This window comes from Amblyomma americanum, chromosome 4 (genome assembly GCF_052857255.1).
Source record: "Amblyomma americanum isolate KBUSLIRL-KWMA chromosome 4, ASM5285725v1, whole genome shotgun sequence".
NCBI lineage: Eukaryota > Metazoa > Arthropoda > Arachnida > Ixodida > Ixodidae > Amblyomma > Amblyomma americanum.
The window spans coordinates 129923744-129948380 of record NC_135500.1 but is presented as its reverse complement, the minus strand read 5'-3'; the positions used below and the strand labels follow the sequence as shown (position 1 = coordinate 129948380).

The following is a 24637-nucleotide window of genomic DNA, read 5'->3' as shown; positions in this document are numbered from 1 at the left end:
GAGACGGGATCTCACCGGACGCCGCCAAGATCCTTAGCCAACAACCGCTGGATAGGAAAATTCATTTAATTTGGACACCCGCACACACCGCCATCCCCGGTAACGAGGCGGCTCACGAGCTAGCCCGAGTTCTCTATTTCCGGGTAGGCGCCGAGCCCCCCGAGCACTGGGGAAAGAGGAGCGCCTGCAAAATTACGGGGAAATTGTTAACCATTACAAATTGGGACGTAGGGTGGTGCCCTCCCCCCCACATACGCACACACAGACTCAGAATTAAAGAATGGAGAAGCTGTCGCGTGGAGGCGGCTACAAACCAATATATTTATGAACCCGGTATGGGCTTACCACGTGTACCCGAGCTGAGGTCGCATGATCGATGCACACACTATGGGGCGAGAGGGACCCTCGACCGCATAATTTGGGAGTGCCCAAATTCTCCCTGGCCGGGCAAAAACATTGCTAGTAGAGAAGCCTGGGAGACCCTGCTAAGAAGCCCGGACCCTGAGCTCCAGAGGAACACCATCCATCTGGCGGAAGAGGCCGCTACCAGTCAAAGGCTGCCAGCCAGCCTCTAACCGCGGACGCGCAACTCCATGTCTCCCAGGCATGCGTGCTGGGGGCAGGGAGAAACGTCTTTTCCGGTGGAAATTAAAGCTTTTCAATTAATCAACTTCCTTACGGCGTAATTCGAGTGTCCGCCGAGATATGCTCACAGTTACTGCGCCATTTCCTTTCCTCTAAACCAATTTTTAATTTGCAAGCTCAGGGGAAGACAAGGAACGATAGCACTGGACAGTTATGTCTTGTTCTGTCGTCTCTTGCCTTCCCTCCCCTGCATTTGCGAACTTCCTAATGTCCTTCGTCGCGTTCTTACAATTAGCTGCAAGGTTGACTTTCTTGATTCGCGCCCAAGGCTTTCGTCGCAGACAACCCTGAGCATACGTGCACCCCCGTCAAGAACAAAATCCCGGGTTATAAGCTTCGAAAGAAGCTAACGTTAAAAAGGAATACCTGATACCGGCGTATCAGAAAGTTCTTTTTATTGCTCTTTCACTGAGTGATTGGTTTTAATTTTAAGATATGAATGTCATCGCTGGAGAAATCAGGGTGTTGGTCCTCCGTGGGCACTTCTTCGATGAGGAAATGCTGCCTGCAGCCCTGTGCACACCAAGAACAGAACACGCGACATTTAAAGCAGCCGCCTCTTACCAGGCAGCATGACACAGAACGAAAAAAAAAAAACACTTGCAGCCCTTCTACGGGCTGCAATTTCACTCTCCCCCCTCACCCTTGTAGTCTATGCGCAAGTGCCACCAAGCAGAGAATTTTTGCTTAAAGGGACATTAAAGACAAACAGAAGAGAAGTTGCCTTGCATCGACAGGGTACCACGTTCTAATCACAGAGAGACCAAACTAAACGAAAATAGAGCCTTTAAAAGCTAGGAGAGAAAAAAAAATACAGGTGCGCCACCACCGGCCGCTTTGGCAAGTAAAATGTGTGCATCGACACTGATTTTTTCTCGCGGATCCCAGAGGCTAAGCTGCACCACCATTAGTTTCAAAACGGTGGCAACTCTTCTTTTTCGGTGAGAACGTCATGAGTTTGAATCGACAGGCGGGAAGCTTCTAAAATTCAATTTTCTCAGCAATAAATTCGTCGTTTGCTGTCGGACAAACATCAGCACCGTCACAAATATCCCGAGAATTAATTTTACGCAGAAAGATAATTGGATAGAGTTGCCCGCATTGTCCCCTTAAGTTTTTTGAACATGTACAAGCGCGCCAGTTTTTCATCGGTTTTCCTACTAAGGGCCGGCTGTACCAACAAAAAAAGTGGTAAGGTCTTGAGGTATACTTAAACCGAGCAGACGTGGGAAAGCACCCCTTGCTTGAAAGCTGCAGAAGCAAGAGACCTTGAGGGTGCCAAGGTCACCCTCAAGGTCATAATAATAATAATAATTGGTTTTGCGGGGAAAGGAAATGGCGCAGTATCTGTCTCATATATCATTGGACACCTGAACCGCGCCGTAAGGGAAGGGATAAAGGAGGGGCCCATTGGCTACAGCTGACGCGACGTTCCTCCGAACTTACCCGAGCTCCCTCCCATTGGCTGCTGCTTGAGCGACGCTCCTGCGAACTAACCCGGGCTTACCCGAGTTACTCCGAGGTTTCACACTACATTCTTGGTTGGAATCCTGCTAAGTACGCTTTCGCGCTAAAACGCAATCATACCGAAAGAAGACGTTAGTACGCACCCCCGGTGCTGGCAATCGAAGTGCAGTGGCAAACTTAAACAGGGAAAAAATTAGCAGGCAACCACCAAAGGTGCTTCAAATTTCAGCGCTTGCAGTGGTGGCTAAACCCTGCCGACCAATAATACTACTGACGAATGAGCTGGCTAAGCGTAGAGCTACCACCGAAATTCGCCGCGTCTGTGTGTCCCTGAGCGAACATGCAAAGCCAAGCGGGTTGGCGTTGACAACTGACGCTCAAGCTCCCAATTATTCTACCGTCGAGGTTCAACCTCCCTCTTGCTCGATTGGGGCGGGGAGGTCGAATCTTGACGTAATCGTCGCTTGCGCTCGCGTACGCGGTATCATTCGCGAAGTTATTCCGAGTACTGATTCGGACAACCCATCTCCATCGCAACGGTAGCGAGTGATTGAGTGACGGTGTGACGCGGGCGACGCGAAATTGCTCATTACTCCTTCCCCGGGGCGAGGAGGCGAAAACTGTGGCTGTTGTCCCTCCCCCACGACAGCGTCCAGTGCCAAGCCCTGCCTGAACCAGAAGCAAACGCAGGGCAAACAATATTTTGGTACACGGGTCCTGCGAGGAGTTTTGAAACTGGGATGGTCAAAGAAGCTGTGAGGGCACATAATAGAGAACGCCCGTACAATGGCGCAGAAACACATGGATTGCATGACCCCGCTCAGCTCGTTCTACAGATCGTCCTCCCCTGGCTCACCTGACCAAAATTCCCGTAGTACAGCCGGTCAAAGGGGGAGTTTTCGGTTAAGGCATCCGCGATTGCAGCGCCGTTCGCCCAGCAGAAATTCGTCTCTACAACTATTGCCGTAAAGAAGCAGTATACGTGTTTCAAACTATAAGTACAGTTACTATAGACACATTTTGAAATCATATGCTGTTTACTTAATAATTCAATTGCATTTCTGCTATTGTATAACTCATTGTTCTTTGCATTTCTTGATGTCAATTAACACGGACACTACCTGTTGCTGTAAACCACTACTGCCTTGTAGAAGGGGTCATGGGCCTAGTCGAGCTGTCGAGACAGCTTTTAGCTCTTGACCCTTTCCAGGATCCATTATTTCTGGAAAAATAAAGAATTGAATTGAAAATAGAAATTTGTGCACGTTATAGCATTGCTGTAGAAATTGCTGCGTTTGTATTCAGTGAAACGCGACATCGTTGGTGAGCAAATGGTCCCGCTTAGTTGCTTGGATGGTGGTAATCTTGCGGGTTTATTGTGCGATAACTTAGTGACACTCCTGCAACTCACTTAAACACGGAGCAGGATGTAAATGAGGCATTTGCGGCGGGCCAGAAAAAAGATGCCGGCCTACGTTCCTTCCTGCGTACGCACCTGCAAGAAGCGGTTGACCGCCGCCGAGTTCGCTTCGTTGTCCCTGTCCTCGTAGGACAGAAGCACCTCCGTGTTCGGGCCACACAGTTCCGTCATGGTCTTCACAAGGGGATCCACAGCCTGCAAGCAACAAGGCTCGTTTGACCAGCAGCGTCTGCTTCTTTTTTGCTGCGAAGTCGCCGCTTTTCTAGCGGTGCCACTCACAGGAATGCAGAAAAGCGAGAGAAAACAGAAAGAAAAAGAAAGGAAAAAATTTGTAGGTGAGTTCATGTCCACACATGCGGAATAGTTCATTCTCAACTTTGCATTCGTACGTCCCTGGAGGTCCTCATACCACTCCTTGCGCAGTGGTGCAGTGGTTAAGGGATGCGCTGATGCACTGCCATGGCAGGTGCTGCCATCTGTGGGTCTTGTGCGACCCAAGTTGCTCTTCCTGAGCATCATCTCGCGATCAACCATTAACTTAACTGCCACCTGCCAGAGTGGTTAGTGTGCTCACAGTCCAGTGGGTAGGTTGTGATGACGCCACAAGGTCACGTGACCTAGGTTTCCCGCCTAGGTTGCTTCTCCGGTGCAACCGCCTGGGTCACCTTACGCCACCCTATTTATCGCTCACCAAGCCGACTACGACGCCTACGACGCCGGAGTTTACGCACAACAGGAGCCTTAACGCTATCGCGTTAATAAAAGGTGCGGTAATGGGAGGAAAAAATTCTGCACTTCGAGGACCTATGCTACATCATGACGAAAAAGTCGCCGAATTTCATAAAGCACTGCAGAAACGTGGAGGCTAACGAAGAGGGTTCAGCTTAAGCTAAGGACAGCACAGCGAGCCATGGAAAGGAAACTGATAGGTGTAACGTTAAGAGACCGGAAGCGGGCAGAGTGGGTGAGGGAACAAACGCTGGTTAATGACATCCTAGTCGAAATCAAGAGGAAGAAATGGGCTTGGGCAGGGCATGTAATGAGAAGGAAAGATAACCACTGGTCCTTAAGGGTAACGGAGTGGATTCCAAGAGAAGGCAAGCGTAGCAGAGGGCGGCAGAAGGTTAGGTGGGCGGATGAGGTTTGGAAGTTTGTGGGGATACGGTGATCGCAGTTGGTAAAAGAAAGTGTTAATTGGAAAGACATGGCAGACGCATTTGCCCTGCAGTGAGCGCAGTCAGGCTGATGATGATGATGACGATGGCTGCGTTGGAATTTATCTCAAGGGAAATATAAAAACCGTCTTCGTGCGCTATTTTCCAAGTGACCGCCTTTTTGGCACAAGCGCAAGTGATAATTAAAGACAAGGAAAAATTGCTCCGCATGTTTTAAGCAACCTCCGACGAGTCATTAGCTATCGTTTCCAGCAGATAGAAGGCAAAAAAACAACAAATAATTGTTCTTGCAGACCTCCACCAAGGATGGCGTCCCTCATAATCTGAGTCGCTTTGGAACGTTAACCGCCTAAAACCAAACACAACCTTTACCAATTAAGGATGGTCGCTTCTAGTGTAATACGGCTTAGGTCGGGCATGATGAACTCCTAACACACAACATGTCCAACGCGTTTCCACACTATCGCAGGGATAGCGAATAAATAATCGGTAAAAGTCAAGTGCATGTCAATATAAGCACACCTTGAGAGACACGCTTCGTTTCCAAGGCGCACATTATAAGCAACTTCCATCCTGCTTGTGATCACTTTTTTTTGCTTGTTTTCGGTTACAGAACATTTCAACTATTTTTCCTGCCACGTAAACTCATCATTACTGCGTAATTCTTTTCATTTTCATTTTACATTTACGATAGAGAGGAGAAGCCATGCACCGTACACCGTATGTTGCCTGTCGGTTGTAGTTCCACTTTATCCCTTTCAGCCGTCATTGTCATCATCGTAAATGCCCCGCTACAGCTACCAGAACGAAGTAATCGCATTTTCAATCGTTAGTAAAACCAGAATCAATTTAGGCGCTTTTCACTTACTGGCGCACAGGTCCCGCACACCGTCACGGCCTTAGCGGAAATCATCAATATTTCATCGCCATGCGGTGAGACATATGAGAAATGGGACACGTGCGGTGTGCGAGCAGTGCCTTTTCGATACCGAATCGAACGCGAATAATGTAATTAAAAACCAAATGGAATGCGATTCGAGTAGTGAAAGAGCCGGAATGAACAAGAATCTAACGTTTGATTTTGTTTTATAATTGATACTGAGATTTGTTCTGTAATCGTTCGACATCGCTATGCGCTAGCGGCACCTCTAGCTGTCGAAAGACAAACACTAATCTCCACTAGGGAGATCGCGTCACGAAGTCAGTATATTAACTCTTTAAGCGTCATGCCATGCGAACAGGAAAATTACCGTATAGATAATGAAATCGAACAAACTAGCGCCACATCTCAGTTGATGAGAGGGGCAAGTTATAGACCATGGCCTCTGAAATTGGTAACGAAAGCAGGGTTTGCTAAACCTGAAAGAGCCTTGCCGCGTCTCCCGATCTTGGAGGCCATGTGTATCAGCATTGTGAACTCCACCACACGAATGATCGCGTCGTGGTGCTGAATGGTCCTTCTCGCGCCAACCGATCACGGTGGCTTGCTGTGCGAAGTCAAAGAGGACTTTTAAACAGTCGCCAATGAAAAATACGGCCTGTCCTAATGCCAATTATTCGAAAACTTAAGAACGCATCGGATTCGTCTAGAATAATTTTAGGCGCACACCATTCTATTCATTTATTGTTTTCTTAAAGGCCCGAAGGCATTATATAAGGGGCATTACATATTCTATTTGATTCGCTCAGCGATTTGAATGGCAGGATTTTCGATTCGCTATTAGAAAATTTCGAATATTCGCACAAGCTTAGCACTAAGACGATGTTCACTAGCTCTGACCCAAGCGCGGGAACGTTGCGCTCATTTTCCACCGGTGACTTCCAGACTTGAAAATAATTATAGTAGAAGAAGCATTTTTGTTATCCTGTAGAATACATACGCAGAGAGAAAGATCTTGACGTAGGAGACTAAACAGGCGAGAACTTATAGTTACTAATATAGAATACGGTCTCACAGCAAGCTGGCTCTGCCGCACTAATACTAACGTAGTGGAAAAGCATCCCTTCGCGCATTATGAAAGCGTTAGAAGGCACCTGATACGCAAGGGAAGAAGCTGTAACGTAACTTGGTTTTGGGAAGCGGCAAGATAACGGAGAGGGTCAACCAGGAAGAAGTTATAGTTCGAAAAGTCAGCGGAAAGGCACCAAAATAATGGACTTCAACAGCAGTTCAGTGTCTGCGCTAGCGTGGACAGAGCAGCCGCCTATTTCAAGCTCACTTTCGAGGAAAAATACCGCAATATCGCTTTCTCTTCGAAAACTGGGGCACTGGGTGATTTTTTCGAAGTACTACGGTTTTCCCACTTAATTATTCATTAAAAATTAATCACAAACAACGACGAAAAAGTTGTTTAGATGGAATTAAAGACGGTTGCATATGCACAATACATAACAACGGTGTGTTCATTTCACGCAGACAGAATGGAGAAATTTCGAAGCAAAGTTTAGACTTCGAGGAGTCGCCGTAGGGAAATTGGTCAGGCTTCAGTATTTCCGCGTATCCCAAACTTCAGTGTGGAAAATATAGGAGGGCGTTGCATGTAACTTGTGCTAAGCTTCAAAAACGACAACGTGCTCTGCGAAGATTCGACTAGTGCAGAGTTATAGGCAGCCGTATTTTCCAGATCAGTGCATTTGCTAACTTGAAAAGATGGGCCTAAATTGGCTAAATTTGACATCATTAACTTTCGCGCAAAATTTTCAATGTAAAATTTGCAGAGCAAGTTGAGAAATGCCCATTACATTAGTTTTCTTGAAAGTAACTTTAGTGTGGTCCCTCTTTTCGAGATTAAAGTAAAGAATTCGAGATTTAAAAAATGTCACGTGACTATGCGCTCCTGCATCGCGGAGTGAGCACCCTCAAGCCTGGACTCCATGTGCGCGAAAGAGCGGGCGACGCGACAAGGCGGCACGGCGACGCTCGCTCCGTCGCTTGTGGGCAACCTCCATGCAAGCGAAGGCGGCAGGCGACGCGAACCCGCGACGTGCGCAGCGGACTCCGTGAGTGTGCCTCATAGTCGGGGCCAAAGGAATCTTTCCTCAACGGCAGCGGTGTAGCGGCAGTGGAGATAACCAACGGCGTGCTTGCGGAGACGAAGTCACATCACGGATTCACGGGGGAGGTGTGCTTTCGTTCGGTGCCTGTCCACTCCGGCTTAGTAAAAACACTCCCATAAACTGTCACCGCAATCTAATTGTAAGTGTGCAAACTATAATATACCAGCGAGAGTGCGCGCCACGAGTGTTTCTGCACGTATATACAGTTGGAGCGCAGCGGCACGGTGGATCGAGCGCCGGTACCCGCGGCTCGACACGCATCTCTCCCTGCAGTACGCCCGCTCGCGTAGCCCGCTCCAATTGCTGTTCGCCCTCCGCACCCAACAAGTAGATTGTTTTAATTGTTTAAATAATGCGGGTCTGCCTCTCAGCTACAAAACCAAATATTTTCTCGACGGTGGCGATGAACAAGACGACGCGCTGGTAGGGTTTCGTGAGATGTACTCGTGACAAACCATGGACAAACCGGAAACGGCTTTGTGGGGCTCTGATTGGCCAGTCGCATGGGGGACTTCCGGGCGACGAGCGAAATTTTCTGTGGGTGCAGGTCCGAGCGACACGGCAAGCGACACATGCATTTTGCTTCGCGACACATGCATTTTGCTTTGCCTGGCTTAAACCTGGACTCCATGAACGCGAAAACTCACGCGAACGCGACGGCGGCAAGCGACGAGCGACACCGTCGCGCGAAGCAAAATGCATGTGTCGCTTGCCGTGTCACTCGGATCTGCACCCACAGAAAATTTCGCTCGTCGCCCGGAAGTCCCCCACGCGGCTGGCCAACCAGAGCCCCCAAAGCCGTTTCCGGTTTGTCTACGGTTTCTCACGGGTACATCTCACGAAACCCGCCCGTCGTCTTGGTCATCGCCATTGTCGAGAAAATATTTGGTCTTGTAGCTGAGAGACACACCCGCATGGTTTATATAATTAAAACAATCTACTTGTTGGGTGCGGAGGGCTAACAGCATTTGGAGCGGGCTACGCGAGCGGGCGTACTGCAGGGAGAGATGCGTGTCGAGCCGCGGGTACCGGCGTTCGACCCACCCTGTGCCGCTGCGCTCCAACTGTGCAGAAACACTCGCGGCGCGCATTCTCAGTGGTATATTATAGTTTGCTCACTTACAATCAGACTGCGGTGACAGTTTATGGGAGTGCTTTTACTAAGCCGGAGTGCACAGGCACCGAACGAAAGCACACCTCCCCCGTGAACCCGTGATGTGACTTCGTCTCCGCAAGCACGCCGTTGCATGGCTATCTCCACTGCCGCTACACCGCTGCCGTTGAGGAAATATTCCTTTGGACCTCACTATGAGGCTCGCACAAAATTTTAAGAGAGAGAACAGGTTACGGGCGTGTTTCTAAGCTTGAGTGCGCAAAGCACGGAGTCCGCTGCGCACGTCGCGGGTTCACGTCGCCTGCCGCCTTCGCTTGCATGGAGGTTGCCCACAAGCGATGGAGCGAACGCCAGCCGTCGCCGCCGCCGTCGCCTTCGCGTTCGCGTGAGTTTTTGCGTACATGGAGTCCAGGTGTAAACGTGTCTCCGGTTAAGAAAAACTGTTACGCGAAGCCGCAGTGAATTAACAGGCTACCTTTCTCGGCCACGATTCCCCGATAAGCACAGACACTTCGCTTTGCTATAATCATGACGGTGCAGAAGAAGCGTGACCACGCTGTCGCCGTTTTCCGGCGCACGCATGCGCAATAGGAAGCCTGTTGGTCCTGTGTATTTGGGCTGATATATTCCTGTAATTCAAGAACTTTAATATCGCGATGTCAACGACGCAGTGCTTCACAAAATTGCGCCAGTTAGAAACAAAGTCTTAAATGCAGGTTTTGAGAGCTTCGCATCAATTTTACAGCGGAAGTTAATCGATGTCGCATTGCCTTGCGTACTGTTTTTTTTTATGTTTAAGCCACCGCGTGGCTAACAACTTGGCCAGTTATAAACAAAAACGGGCATTTTGAAGGCTTCCGTATATTCTATATGCAGCGATATTTCGCTAATGTCGAGTATTACGCTTTGTCACATGCCGTTTTTTTTTTTCGTACCTTTTCGTAGTAAACGCACTCGCTCATGAGAATGACGTCAGGAGTGACGATGTGTGGAGCCAGTTGTGCGCCCCACTCCAGCGCTTGGGCATGTGCTTTGCCTTTCAGATGTCTGCGGTTTTCTTCCAGGTTTTTGTCCAACAGAGGCATGAACTGCGGAAGGTCGGTCAGCACAACGTCGTTCCTGCAGAATACAAGCGCAATCAAACCTCGCTATAACGAAACAGTTGAAACGTAATAATGGCAATAACGAAGTAATAGCCATTCTCCTTGGAAGGTCCCACAGAAACCCACGTATTTCATATTTCGTTTTTCCAAAGTAAAATTTTCCTTCAACGGAGTATAACGAGCTTCCGATGAAGCCCACTGGCCAAATCGCATTGAGTATGTCGATTTGACATACCGATTTGTCTAACAATTCAGTACTGATTCGATTGGGCAAACTGAAATCACCGCGCATAATTAACTTGCTCTGTAAAGAACCACAAAAAAAAAATGTACGGAAAACTTATCAGCCTCAAGTGGGGCCTGAGTGGTGCGCTTGTCTGGACAAGTTGTCAGCCTTGGTTCGTTTTTTGACGCTGGTGCTCTCTTCGCTGAAAATTGGGTAAGCGACCCGATGAACGATGCCACACTGCGCGGTACGCACCTGCAGCCCGCTGCGCCATGCTGCGGCTCGACAGTTGATAAGCTCATTGGAGTTCCCGTGTTCTCCAACCCCCTCGCCGTACATGGCTTACTTCGAGCGCGCTCTGCTTCTGTGGTTCAGCGTGCCGCTTAGTTTCCACTCTCTCATCATAGGCAGCCCGCAATGGTGCTGCGTAATTTACTTTATTTTAGGCTTTCACTTCAATAAAAGTTTTTCACCACCTTTTTCAGCGACCCATATTGGTTTCAGCGTCTCGAAAAAAAAATGAAATTGGTTTTGGGGGAAAGGAAATGGCGCAGTATCTGTCTCACACCTCGGCGGACACGTGAACCGCGCCGCAAGGGAAATGATAAAGGAGGGAGTGAAAGAAGAAAGGAAGAAAGAGGTGCCGTAGTGGAGGGTGCCGGAATAATTTCGACCACCTGGGGATCTTAACGTGCACTGGCATCGCACAGCACACGGGTGACTTTTGCGTTTCGCCTCCATCGAAACATAGCCGCCGCGGTCGGGTTCGAACCCGTGTACTCCGGATAAGTAGCCCAGCGCCCTAACCACTAAGCTACACCGTGCACTAAGCCACCGCGGCGGGTAACTCTATAAAACATAGTTTAATATTCAGGACAGATATCTCCGTATCCTCTGGGACATTGTCTCTCCAATATCATTTCCCTGGGTCCTAGCCATGCCGGCTGCAAAAGACCCGTAGGGCACGTGTTGGCAGGGGGGCTGACTTGTAATCGATTGGCGTACGTATGTTCGCCCTCGTGGTGGGCGCTCCGTGCGGGAGTTTAATTCTCCCCCCAAAAGCACAACAGGTGACACATTAAGGGACCCCTTCGACTTCGTTATAGCGATATTTAACTACAAGAAAGTGCGCAATTTAATGCCTACTGTTGCAGCTGTACACATATGCACGATTAGGCTGTGAAGCAATCCAGCCCGCTGTTGCCGCAAATTGTGATCCAGTGAACATTTCCCACAAGGTTTCACGCAAAATCAGCCTTTCAGTATCAACAGGTAGAGCTGTTGTGTGTTGGAAGAGCGGAAATCAATGCTTCATCCTGCAGACACCGACATACCCTACCACGCCGGTAGTAACAGGTCAGTGAGAGCCTAGTTTGAGCACTACTTTGCTGCGAAACTTAAAAAAAAAAAAAAAGATCTGAGTCAAAGAAAAAAAGAATGCTCCCCGTCGGGGAATCGAACCCCGGTCTCCCGCGTGACAGGCGGGGATACTGACCACTATACTAACGAGGAACGAGAACCAACCGCACTAAACATTAATAAGAACATCAACCACACGTACCCAAAACTAGATGCAATGATCCCAACAATGCCGGTGCCGGAACCTAGCTCCAAAACGCTCTTCTTCGGGTCCCATTCACGAGTGCAGTTCTTGTGGTCGATGAATTTGCCCAACACGAGGGCACCGTCCCACACAACGCATCCCACATCACCTTCCGTCCACTGATGTATGGCAAGTTCAACACCTGTAGAATCCAACTGCACAACGCGCACAAATGTTGACAAGTTCATTGGTTACCAGTGAAAGAAGGCACTAAGAAAAAAATTACCGAACAGCGCTATTTAACCCGCCACTACAGAAAACACCAAGTGAACTTTGAAGAGCTACGCACGCAACTACCTACGGACAGCACCAGAGGACTGACTGACTTAGTTTCAGATCAAGCCGTTTAATTAACTTAAAATACTTTTATCATTTCTCTTCGAAATGGGCGATTATGCGATGAAAAAGAGACACGAAACCAGCTACGGCCTCGCGGCTAAGGCTGAAGCAGCTGACGTGTAAATACGTGTGCTACGGCTGCAAGTCGCCGTGTCAACATAAACTAACGCGAGGGGTCTCTCCGGTTTTGAGACGACGATGAGGCGAGGCGAGAGGCTGTGTAAGTTTGTTTTAAACTTGATTTTTGTCCGTTGAAGTGCATTGTGGTCGCTATTACGCTAAAGAAAAGTTCTGCTAGGGCTCAGGAGCTTATAACTGAGTAGTTGCAGCACCGTGCCGCCCGGCGATAAAATAATTTTGCCGGCGTTGACACGTGGCGTATCCGAGCGAGCGAAACACTTGACTGTTTGCGGCGTCCACGAAGAGCACCATTGTTGGGAATCATTCTCATTACCCGAATAAACTAGTTGCATTTCTTGGCGCAGCTGAAAAAAACAAAATTCTGTAATTAAGTCGCCAGTTTCTAAACCTGCGCTGTTCTCGGTGCTTCTTTCGTTCACGTATATGCAGTACTGAACTTGATCTGTACCGGCATTTCTTTCGCATGTTTGAGAACCGAGTTAATAGCGGAGCAGTGAGAATACTTAATACTGTCTTCAAGAGCTTACTTCCTCGTCCTACGCGGGTCATAGTGACTAGGTTTTTCAAATATTTACTATCTGAACTTAAAAAGTTTGTTGACGGTGCCGCTTGCAACTCATTGGACAGGCGTTGATAACCGTGAATGTTCGCCCCTTTTTTGTTTTAGTGGAAAACTTTGCAAGAAATAGAAGAAATTGGTATAATAGCCTGAGATTTGTGAAAGGCCTGCCCAAACTTGTTCCCGGCATAAGCTGTCGGTAGATTGAGCAGTGGATATTTTCTTCTATTCGAATGGAGCAGAAACGAGAGGCGACTCAAAAACGAACAGTGGGACCTCATTTGAGGGTGAATCCACATTCTAAGTGCACAGTGTATGCCTGGTGGTGCATAGCTATTTCGTGCAATTATAGCGTTATTAAGTTTGAGCATCAAAATGTTAATTCTTTTTACTGTATGAAGCAAATGGAACACCCCATAAGTTTGGACATTATCTGCTGTACTCCTACGCAATGTAGCCAGTAACGTAGCCGGTCTTTTGGAGGCATCTTTTCTTGCTGACGAAGTCCTGTTGAAGTGGTTTCAGTTTAGTGCTTTACTCGAATGTGGTGTCATGAATTTGACTAAGCTGTTTGCAGTTCATTTCTAGTCGAAAAAATCTGATAAATTAATGGTTGCACTGATATGAGTTGTGCTTTGGGTGCCTTTTTTCCTTACAAGTTACTGATGCCCTGTTATGCGTTGTTTCTGCACTTCATCCAGAGCATCTGTTTTAATTGCAGCCATACCTAGGCTCGTCCTAGCAACCGTGTTGGGAGCCCAGCTGTGCTGTGCCCTGACGCTGTCCACATACTTTGGACCTGAGGACAAAGCTCGCCTGAAGAGCCTTTTCACATCACCCAGAGCCTTGGCAGATGTGCCATCTGCACACTATGCAGCTTATGGCTTGGGCTTGCTGGGTGAGAAGATCACAAACCCGCAGGCAAGTCTAATAACTCCAAACGAACTCTTACATTAGCTAGGCGTGTTGCTGGGCGAGTTGGTTAAGAATCATCAGTTGTGTGTCCTCATTGTTCTCGTCCGTTATCTTCCAGAGCTGTGCTTCTCAGACTGCATTAACTAAGTGGGGTTGGCACAGCGAGGTGAAAATGAACGAGCTACTCTGCTAGTTTGTTTTTTTGTTTTCACTAGGTCAATAAATACAAGAGTGGGGCTGTTCCCAAGCAGTAGAAAAAACATTAAAAGTGTTGTATGGCAAACTCATATTGAAGGGCTAACGAGATCAATGGAGGGCATCTTTCTCAGGTTGTATTCAGAAACAAGAGCTTTGAACACGTTCCAGGGAAGAATTGGAAAAGACCACTGCGTGAGCATTAAAGCGGCTCTGAAACACCTTCCGAGGAAAGCACATCAACTCGCTTAATCACTGCATTGTGTTGTCATGAAAACCTGAACCAAGTAATGCACTTCTACACGCAGCAGAGGACCCACAATCACGCGCGAAAGTTGACGAGCCCTTCCCGGCGACATTTTCATGCTCACACCCTCCTCCGTCGCTCGCATCTACGTATACATGTTGAGAGGTGGCTACTGGTTAGATTCTTTCAGACGTTAGGCAGCTACCATGGTCGCGGCCAATTAGCCGTGTAGCTCCGGCGGGTCAGGAAGCTTCGTCCCAGGAGGTGGGGCCAGCAGAGGAGCGCTGACCATCCAGCGTGCAAAAAGTGACGAGAGGAAAGGAAAAAGCGCGAGGACACTGAAATTCAAATTTTGCCTACAGATAACTCAGCTTCTACAAAGCGCATTAGAAATTTTCTTGCTGGACAGTATTCGTGAAGAGGCGTGCTTTAACATCCCAGCCATACTGCTACTTTATTAGAATCCCTTTTCTGAGCCCCTTTAATGCAATTGTGCGCAAATATGAAATTCAGAGAGTGGAGACATTAGAGTGAGCAGCCACTATGGTGGCTCAGTGTGGTCGCGTTGCTTGGCTGGTGACCTGAAAGACGCGGGTTCGGTCGCGGTCGCAGCCGCGGCAGCCGAGGCGAAATGCTCAAGGCTAGTGTACTGTGCGTTGTCAGTACCCCTCAGGTGGTCGAAATTATCCGGAGCCCTCTGCTATAGTGTTCCTCACAGCCTGAGTCTTTTTGGGACATTAAACCACATAAACCAAACCAAATATTACAGTGAACTATGTCTATGTCTATTATGTCTATTATTATTATTATTATTATTATTATTATTATTATTATTATTATTATTATTATTATTATTATTATTATTATTATTATTATTATTATTATTATTGGCATGCCTTAAGGGCAACTCCAGTGGTTGTACCAACATTTTGAGGTATTGATCACATCATAATTCTTGGAACCCCATGTCCCCGGCATAGCAAACCATTTTTCAAAATGCCAAGTAGAACTATTTTTAAAGAGCAAAAGCAGCAAACCGAAACACAGTTTGTGGCCAAAGACTAATCTCTAGTTGACGCAGCGATGACGTCATATAGAGTGTTCGAAGAACACTCGTATGCGCATTGAATGGCTGAAATAGCTACTGGAAATGAGTGCTGAGTTGACGAAATGCATAATACGACCTTAAACAAGCCTTATAATTTGTTGCTTGTGCGGGGAACGGCTAATAACATAGGATTGCTGTTTGTGACATCACAAACACTAAGTTGCCCACAGATACAGCCTGAACTGAGGCCACACAAATGGCAAACTTTAAAATTGATTTGCACAGGAATTATTCACTGCACAGCTCCGAAACTGGGTTTAAAGTATCAAGGCAAAGAGGAAAATACTATACAGTAAAAGTTTCATTAGAATGCGTGGATCTTGGAAAAGTCCCCCCCCCCCCCCCCCCACCCCCCTTTGAGTTGCCCTTGAAATCATTTGCATCTTCTTGTTCTGAAACGCAATCACAGCCAGGACGTAAACCTTGTGATGTGCATTGAAGATGGCAGCTGTGATCATATACTTATCAAATAAAACAGCAATTACATCTTGTGTGAGGTGGTTTCGCCTGTCGCACATTTAGGGGTTGGTATTCTTGTTCTATTGATTTGGTTGTAACTGTAGGTCATTTACCGATGGCTGCCTACTTTTACTTTTTGCTGCTCAGATTAACCTTTATAGTTAAGGGATTGTGAATGGAAATGTTCTGTTCTTTCGTTTCTTTTCTTTTTGTACTTGCTTAAATTAAAATTTCAACCATAAAACTGCTGCCAGAAGTTGTTCTGGTTTTGCAGTCCGTCATGAAAAGAAATTTCTACAGCTGAAGGCACTAAGATTATTGCCAGACATCCTGCTACATATGGAATGATTTGCTTTTGCTCGAAGTGAATAACGTCTGATTTTTTTCTTATTTCAGGATTTCTGTAAAGTTCTAAAGACTGTTGACCAGAAGAACTTGGAGTCACTCTACCATGCAGCATCTGGGAGCAAGGCTCTTGGGAACTGCCAAGTAAGTTTTCCGTTGCCCTCGTTGTTTGATTCTGCTATTTTATGCGTACCTCCCTAAATTGAACTTTCCCATTGTAAAATTCTTCTTATGGTGCGCTACTCTGCATTTTTTACTCTTTGCTTTTGTGTGTGGTTCTCTTTTTGTGAAGCAATTCAAGATTATATGTAAGCATATTTGCAAGGCATGTTTGAGAGAGGGAATGATTAATCGCTGCCCATAATCTGGCTCTGACCCGTCAAGGGACTAGAACCACTCATCGATGGACTTAATTCTAGTGGCAGTTGCACAAGCCAGCTCTCTTCAATCTAATACCTGTGTTACACGGGCATTTTCAAAGGCAGTTCAGTTAATCGCCAGTGAGGATTTCAACTGCCGTTGAACTCAACTGGAATCGCCACCTGTTACACAAGCACTTCGCGTTCAGTTCAGTTAGCACTCTAACCACATGACCTCGCGTCTAGAGCGAAGTGTAAATAAGAAAAAGGCAGTGTCTGCATTTTCTTCTTGTTGTAAATGATCGTAGTGTATATATTCTTTACTATAGTGACAATTCTTTTTGTGTATTTTTTGCTTTGCGGTAGAAATTTGCGGGTGCGAAGCACACTGAGTCAAGAAAATCCAGTACGAGGGCAAGTTTTTCGTTCCGTAGGTCGCCATCTTGTCAGTTGGCCGTTCCACTGAGATCCCCGATCTCAGTCGAACTCAACTGCCGTTGAGATTTGAACGGCAGTTAGCACTGCCGTGTAACACCGCTAACTGCCGTTCAGTTCAACTGAGAGTCAACTGAACTGCCGTTGAAAACACCCGTGTAACGCGGCTATAAATGCACAAAACTCAAACACCAAAATGCCACTTTGTTCTCGTAAAATTGCCGCATTGAAATATGTCTGCAAATATACTCCTGCTCACTATAGAAATGACTAATTTTGTGGTCACTGCTGAGCAACCACAGCAATGTCCGAGTTGCTTTGAAACCACGAGCAACTGTTGTACAACATGGAATGCTAACAAGACTTAATTACCTGGCCCTGCCTGTAGTGTCAGAGGCCATACAGCAAGGAATACTAGTCACTGAATTGTTTGTGATGATGTGCACCTCACCCTGTTATGGCTGGTCTGATGCCTTGCATTACAACTGAGTGCCTGAAGAGCTTTCACTAATTGAACCCATCGGTGAGTGCTTCAAGGAATCTGTCCTTCAAGGGATCAAAATTAGAAAATACACCCTGGAACAGCAAAGAATCTGTTCAAACAGCAAAGTTGTTGGTTAAATTGCAGTGATAGGGAAGTTGCATTTTGCACAGGGCAAAGGCATTTGGCAGTCCTCTGGCAGGAGTCTTTGCCATGCAGCAAACGCCGTTGATAATGGCAGCACAATGAATTCTTATTTTTAATCACTTCACTTCCACAGCTGGACATTCCAGAAGGCAAGGCGACACTACAGGCTGCACTGAAAGAAGATTCATCTGTTGTGCAGCTCTATCACACAGTTCTGGCTCTCAAAGCCCTTGGGGTCTCAGGTCAGAGAACAATTTTTTTTACTTATTTGTTGTTGCTTGTTCACCTGTTGCTGCCTGAAGACGTTCACGATGTGTGCCTTGCATGGATGGTTGAGATTGTGGCCTATAACTATTGTTGCAGCATCATCAGTGTGGCACTTATCTGTCTGATTAAGAGACTGTCCATCTGTAATTCTGACTGTCCATCTGTAATTCTGATCACATGAGTTTGCTGGAACGTCTGCTAACACAGAAAATTAATTTAATCAAAGAAAAAAAATTTGGTTGGCTGGACTACAGACTGATGTGGACTGGTGACCTACAGTGGGTGAAAGAGAGGAAGGAGGAGAACTTGTAATGGGTCAGAAAGGGAAAGAGTAACGGGGCGGGGCGTGATTCTGAGCAGATACTATTTTCTAGTTGGGCTTGCTCATAACCAGTAGTGAAGTCTTACGATGTGTAAAAAGCTAAATTAGACCGTGATAGCTGGAACTACGCCTTGTAGTAATAATGAGGGAAGCATGCATGCTTAGGTGTTTTAGTAAATTGTGTCCAGAGTAAGCACCTTCAATCTAAATGACATCTAACTGATGTCTTATGACAGGCCTGCAAGGCTATATGCCAGTGCTGCAATGGTAAGCATTGCTAAGGAAACCCGTGAGCATGTGGACTTTTACTTGAAGGGCCCCATCACTTTTTGTTAATTGCTTTTTGTTTTTGCACTGCATATTCAGTGGACTCTGCTAAGGTCAGCCAGCTACTGCTTGCAGCCCTGAAGAAAGATGACAGCATGGCCAAGTAAGGGAGTGACCTTCTTTTTATAAGAAGTCTTGATGGTGTTTCATTGCCCACTGCTGCTTATTGTAAACAGCTCAGAATCATTTAGTAAGTTTGTATTTGTCTATTTGGCTATACAGGCATGCAGCTCTATTATGTGAACATAACAGCATTTTCCATGCAGATTAGCTCTTAATTACTAGTTTGGTTCTAGTGCATCATTACTGCTCATAGAAAATAACCGCAACTTGCTTGTCAGACAGTCAATTGAATGCGAATGCACAGTTTAAAGTGTTGCGTCTGAGTTGTCACTGCAAGGCCAAACGTGCTGCCCCTCTAATGCATGCTACATTCTTTTTCCTTGTCTTGCGGTGCACAGCTTGGGCTACGCTTTCCACGTGGCCTCTGTCCTGGGCGGTAACCTGAGCCCCTTCACTGATCGCATCGAAGATGCCATCGTGCAGGCCGACGAAGTTGGTAATGAGCTGCTTCAAGTAAGCACTGATATTTTTTCTTTCATAAATTTGTTGATATCCTACAGACTTAACTCTGTCATTCAGCTTTGAAGAGGGCTGCAAATTTGTTTGTGTTGTGCAGAGTTTGGATTAATGGGAGCCTTTTTATTACACCCAACGTTAACAGGGCTAAACCAGCATTTCGAATTAATAGATTTGAATTAACGAGAGTCTCCTGTACTGGGAAAATCATTTGTGTAATTGTTGTGCGTGATGTGCATCGTGCATATGAGGTTATCATCAGAAACTGATTATTTGACAAGGACGCAGAAAGCAAGCCAGCAGACGGAGCACTGGCTGTCAAGTGCGGTTTATTTCAAGAGGCATGCAGAAATATCAATGAAAATTGGACAGTTGTAGGGAGGCGGTAAAGAGACGCAGGTTCCTTTAGTATTATTACAGGCTGCACTGCCTGACTCATCTAGCTGAAATGCATAAGAGGGGTTTGCAATGCTCTCATAGCATCATATTAGCTGAGAACAGATGGCATTGTCGACCAGCCTGCCACCTGCAGATGGAAACAGTTGATGACTCAATGACTCGGCAACATTAACATCTTTTACTGCTTGGTGCCACTGCTGTTTCCCTGTCCACTTGCTGCAGCATGCATCGAAAAGAGTTTTTTTCGCCCTACTTGGCTTCATGAGTGGTTACCGTTCTCTGCAAAACTGTCACTTTTGAAAGGGAAAAACAGTCGTGGGGTAAGCGGTGGATTTTTCTCGACTTGACCCGTGTGCTTTGTTTTTTTATGCGTGTTCAGTTTGAGGGTGGCCTCAGCGTTACTGCTACCATCCTGAGTGGTGTGTACCGGCTTTCTGAAGCGGCCAAGAAGGCTCCCACAGTCACCAAGGCAAGTATAGTTGACATATTAAGCCTGTAATAAGCTCATAGGTAGCGTTGGTCAGGTTCTGGATAAAGTTCTGAGTGAACTTCACTCAACATTGTGGAACTTTAGTGAGACAAGTGAATTCATACCACTGAGCCAGAACGAAACCTGCTTTCTCCCAATTTCCCATGCCTAAACAGGTGAGCTCACCTCATTGCTTGCTCAGCAGTAGTCAGAAGGGCCGTTGGCATATCGTGTGCACTCGTGTATTGGCTGCTTTGTTCCTTTTTGTGTGTGTGTGTGTGATTTTGTCTGTATGTGGCTCTTACACAAAGTGACGTTTTTCCGTTCAGTATTTGCGACTGCAGTGAGGCTGAGGTTATGCATACCCTGTTTGAGTACAGCCATATTTTAAGACTGAGCACGGGCCCAATGGGCGCATTGAAAGCCTGTATGGTACAACTACTGACAGGAGCTGGCCTCAGTAAAACAGGCTGCAGGCTGCCTTACTTGCAAACTTCACATCATCCTAAGTAATTCAGAATAAGTATTAAGGTGCAGACATATGAGTATAGTGATGTGAGTTGGAGCTGATTAGTATTGACAGGAGTAAAACCAGTCAAAAATGGGACACAGCGAAGAGACGAGGCACACACACCCAGTCGTCATGTGTGTGCCTCGTCTCTTCGCTGTGTCCCGTTTTTTTACTGGTTTTACTCCTGAACATGTACCAACTGACCCAGATTTCAACACTACTAGTATTGACAGTTTGGCCGACAGTTCGTAACGCTGCTTCGTGTTGTTTGCAACCTGCGGCTTGTAAGTGCAGCTGGGAGCTACGACTTGTCGTGGGACAGGTGCCGTGATAAATGCCTTAATCGGTTTTTCTTTTCGCTGCTTCTTTTAGGAGCAAGTCCTGAAGTTTTCAAACTACTTGCTGTCGCGCAAGAACGTTCAACAAGTCAAGGGTGCAGCCCTTCTGTATGATGTGCTCAAGCTGCTTGCGACCAATTCAGTGAGTTGATCAACACATTTCACCCTCCCATTTCACCTTAGATTCACATCTCGTTCGTCATCAAAGCTCTTATGAGCACAGCAAATGTCATTTTTTGCTTGAGGTCAATTCTTTTGTGCGAATCGAATTGATATCAGGATTACAGATTAAAGAAGTTTACAGATTATTTTGTTTGCACTGAAAACCCCTGCATTCCTTCTTATTCATTTAGTCTAAGTGCTTTATAGTGACAGTCTAACGCAGGAGTTCTCAGCCTTTCTAGCCTCACATAGCCTCAGCGGCTTTTAAAAGATGCCGAGAAACCCTACATGTCTTGGCGTTGATCCTTTCCTGCCTAGTATACAACCAAAATGAAGTATTCAAACTTATGGCCCCTCAAAAAATGCTCACATTAGTAACAATGACTGGCCGCATAGCATAACAGTCTGGTGTGAGCACTTACAATATGATCCCATAATAATGCTTCCAATGAAAGGGGAGCATGATGCATGCATGGATTAGGGGTCCATAAAAGAATTTTTGTTTGATCTGGGAGAGTTACTCGGGCATCCAGGCTGTCACTGAAACATCTGTTTCCACAAAAATAACTTTTTTCTGTGCATCTTGTGTCAGGGGAGCTCTGCTTGATTAAAATAAAAAATTTTTCCCTGAAGCCATGACCTTTCTTCAAATTCTCAGAATGAACTTGTTACTTTCGGAAGCTGTGACTGTGCTGCAGTTGCTCCATCTGATGTGTCTGAAACATAGATGCATGCATGTCATAGGGTAAAGGTATGCCATCCTATGACATACAGTCGAGCCCATATATAACGGCCCCACTTAAGACAAACTTTCGCTTACAACGAATGCGACCTGTGCGACCGTCAAAATATACATTATTTTAATGGCACAAAATCACACGAATAACGAACGTCAATAAGCCCTGCTGATCGGTTACAGCGTACGGGCGGCATAATCCTGTCGCCGCGAGGCGAGATAACCTGCCTTCGAACCCTTTGCGCGCCTGGCGCGCGATATGTTTTCTTGAACCTCATCGCAGGAGAACTGCCCGCCCTGTTTTGTGCCGCTCTCAAGCGAGCTACTCTTTCCTCGTCGACGCGCCTTCCAAGATCGCCCTCCCGCCCCTCCTCGCAACTCTGCTCCCCTCTCCTCATTCTTTTGCAAATCCGTGCGTGGCCTCCGTGATCACCCACGCCGCCGCCGGCGCTGATCACAGAAGCCATGCTCCGTGAAGCAAGCCTTCCATGGGAGCCAAGAGGTGGCTGCGCTGACGCTCACGGGCGCCCCTCATTGGTCTCTCCGCTGGCACTGTGCGTCAGTATCATTAGCTTGATTGCCGCTTGTGCACATTGCACGCCTACCCGTCGCGCAGTTTTGTCACTCTTGTTGCGGTGCGGATGTTTCGTTGGCTTCGTTCAAATCTCGGGCCCTGGTTGTAATTCGGGATGGCAGACGGGAACACCGTGCCCATTTCCATTGCATTCAGCGGTCAAGATGATGAAAGCGGCCTGGGCAGAGGTGACGGTCACTTGCGTGCGGAACTGCTTCCGCAGGGCTGGCTTCGTCGACACAGTGTCTGATGCCCAGCCTGATGCTTCGGAAGATGACCAGCCCAGCGGCGATTTGCGGCAGCGCGTCGTCGACTCTGACATGGTTTGTCATGACATTGGTTGGAATGATTTTATTTCTGCCGATAACAACGCCGACACCGCGGAACCGTGCCCGGATGAAGGCATCGTTCTTAAAGTGCGGGACAAGCGTCTCGCGGAGGAATCAGATGAGGCTGAAACTTCGGAGCCAGCACCCATAAGCGCGCCTGTAGCAATGGGCTACAATGAGAGCCTCAGACGACTTGTCTGTGCCAAGGGCCTCGGCGAAGAGCACGCTTCTGCTTTAAATAAACTGGAAACCTCCCTCATCGGATCTGCGCTGCAAAAACAGATGTCCATCATGAACTTTTTCGCAAAGAAAAAATTGTTTTGACAAGCAACTGTCTTTAAAGCTGTGGTCCACTTACTATGAACATCGGGATATAACAAACGGATGCCGCATGCCACTCATGTTCGTTATAAGCGGGCTCGACTGTATTGCCTGCTTCTGGCCTGCCGAGCGCCCTTCTTTTCTTGCTTTCTTCTGATGATCTGCCTTCCAGATATCAATGGTGCTAGTGAATGCTCTCAAGGTTAGACTACATGTAACGCAAATACCATCGAAAGTAAAGGGCAAGACAGCCTTCACCTTAGCTCAGTTGGTTCAGTGCTGCGACACGTGGAGGTCGCCAGTCCGGACCTTTGCCCTTTGACATTGGGTGACCATTGGGTTGACCTTTGACCTTAATTAAGAACATCCGATCGGGGGATGTAAAGCCACGTGATGACATCCGATGGGGGTGTCATAAGACCATGTGATACCACATCATAGCCACATGGTTGCTGAATTCCGGGGTTAGCGAAGTAAGGCCACTGCCAATTTTTTTCTTTCATCTTGTGCAGAGTTATCTCCTATGTAAAAAGATTTGCTGCTAATTTTTCCCTCCAATCAGCAACAACAAAAAAAATTCCCCTGTGCTTTTTGTGGTTTCATTGATTGTTGGCTTTTTTCACATGCAGTGTTTACCAGTAATAGTTGATATACAAGCCTTGGAGGTCCTCAAACCTATCGCTATAGTAGTTTTGAAAGTATAGGATGTTTAATGAGCATGGCGTGACCTCTTCTGTTGTCTCTTTTTGACCTGCTTGTTGTCTGCATGCGTGTGTGCCTCGTTCCAGTACCACGTGCCAGTGGCAATCAGCGTGTCTGGCTCGAGTGCACTGAGCAAGGCGGCGCCCACAGTGGTGGTGCAAGTGACCGACCTTCTGGGCGCACCCCTGGGGCCGCTCAGTGTGTTGCTGAGCAAGGCTGTGCGACTGCTCGACAGCCAGGTGATCATGGAGAGGAAGCCCTTTGCCCCGGCCAAGGAGGACCCGTGAGTGCATGTGTCCCACTTCATGCCTCCCCATCATCCATCTGCCCCCCATTACTCTCTTCCCTCCACTTTCCACTTTCTCTCGGGAGTGAGCCGGATTACACTGGCTCAGGCTGGCTTTTTGCCTTTCCTGTGTATGAATTCTCCCTCAATATGAAACCCAAAAGTTCCGCGGATGTCTTTTCAGTGTACGTAAGCATACCTGCATTTGTCTCGCAAAGTGTTGGTAAAAAAATCGTAATTTCTCTCACACTTAGGTCCCTGTACGTGTACAACTTCATCTCAAACAAGCCACGTCGGGGCTTCTACAAGCTTTCCTTGAATGCTGTCCCAGTCAAGGCTGATGCCCGCCTTGTTGGAAATGCTGACGCTGAGGTGAGCACTGCTCTTTTCTGCTTGCACGTACAAGTGCGGCCATAAGTAAGCGGTATGGGGTCACTGCGTCCTGCCGGCCGGGAAGGCGAACTTCCGTGCCAGCTACACGCAGGCGTCATTCAAGTACGCAACACGTTTCCCCAACCCGTGGCGCAGAGTCCCAGTCACGGCAGGTCCGGACGAAATAGGCAATGGCAGGGCATGCTAGAAAACAGTTTATTATCCTAACGCGAGGCAAAGCACACTGCGGAAGAATGTTCCATCCGTAAAATAGATGTTCAGTAGCTCACCAAGTCGTTGACGTCGACCGGCGTTGGGTTCGGGGGCCGGCGGGCCGCGAAAGGATTCCTCGGGGCACTTAGGTCAGGTCCGGTGGCGAGAGTCCCTTTCCCACCGTGAGTTC

General features: G+C 47.2%; 2 protein-coding genes and 1 non-coding gene across 3 annotated transcripts in view; 1 reads left to right on the top strand and 2 right to left on the bottom strand.

Annotated features, from left to right (window-relative positions):
• Positions 1 to 1018: 1018 nt before the first annotated feature.
• LOC144128363 (protein N-lysine methyltransferase METTL21D-like) lies at positions 1019 to 12137 on the bottom strand. Its single transcript, XM_077661721.1, has 4 exons — positions 11769 to 12137; positions 9814 to 9997; positions 3608 to 3727; positions 1019 to 1158 (listed from the first exon to the last, which is right to left on the bottom strand). The coding sequence occupies exons 1-4, from the start codon at positions 11996 to 11998 to the stop codon at positions 1051 to 1053; spliced, it is 642 nt and encodes a 213-aa protein (XP_077517847.1). The 5' UTR covers positions 11999 to 12137; the 3' UTR covers positions 1019 to 1050.
• On the bottom strand, positions 11648 to 11719 carry TRNAD-GUC (transfer RNA aspartic acid (anticodon GUC)). The gene has a single exon. It is a non-coding gene; the product is annotated as a tRNA-Asp (tRNA).
• Positions 12138 to 12231: 94 nt separating the features above from the next.
• Positions 12232 to 24637, top strand: part of OstDelta (oligosaccharide transferase delta subunit) — a 32359-nt gene continuing 19953 nt past the window's right edge. The window contains exons 1-10 of the mRNA XM_077661720.1: positions 12232 to 12369; positions 13571 to 13770; positions 16170 to 16262; positions 17674 to 17782; positions 18496 to 18559; positions 18918 to 19032; positions 19814 to 19903; positions 20787 to 20894; positions 23663 to 23859; positions 24117 to 24234. Of these exons, the coding sequence (XP_077517846.1) occupies positions 12348 to 12369; positions 13571 to 13770; positions 16170 to 16262; positions 17674 to 17782; positions 18496 to 18559; positions 18918 to 19032; positions 19814 to 19903; positions 20787 to 20894; positions 23663 to 23859; positions 24117 to 24234 (1116 nt within the window). The 5' untranslated portion in view covers positions 12232 to 12347. The remainder of the gene's footprint in view (positions 12370 to 13570; positions 13771 to 16169; positions 16263 to 17673; positions 17783 to 18495; positions 18560 to 18917; positions 19033 to 19813; positions 19904 to 20786; positions 20895 to 23662; positions 23860 to 24116; positions 24235 to 24637) is intronic.

Coding starts and splice junctions, on each gene's coding strand:
- LOC144128363 (XM_077661721.1), bottom strand. CDS start 11,998: ATGAACTTGTCAACATTTGTGCGCGTTGTGCAGTTGGATTCTACAGGT. Junction 9,998..11,768: donor ATCATTGCATCTAGTTTTGG/GTACGTGTGGTT, acceptor TGTATTCTGCAG/GAACGACGTTGTGCTGACCG. Junction 3,728..9,813: donor AGTGCGTTTACTACGAAAAG/GTACGAAAAAAA, acceptor TGTTGCTTGCAG/GCTGTGGATCCCCTTGTGAA.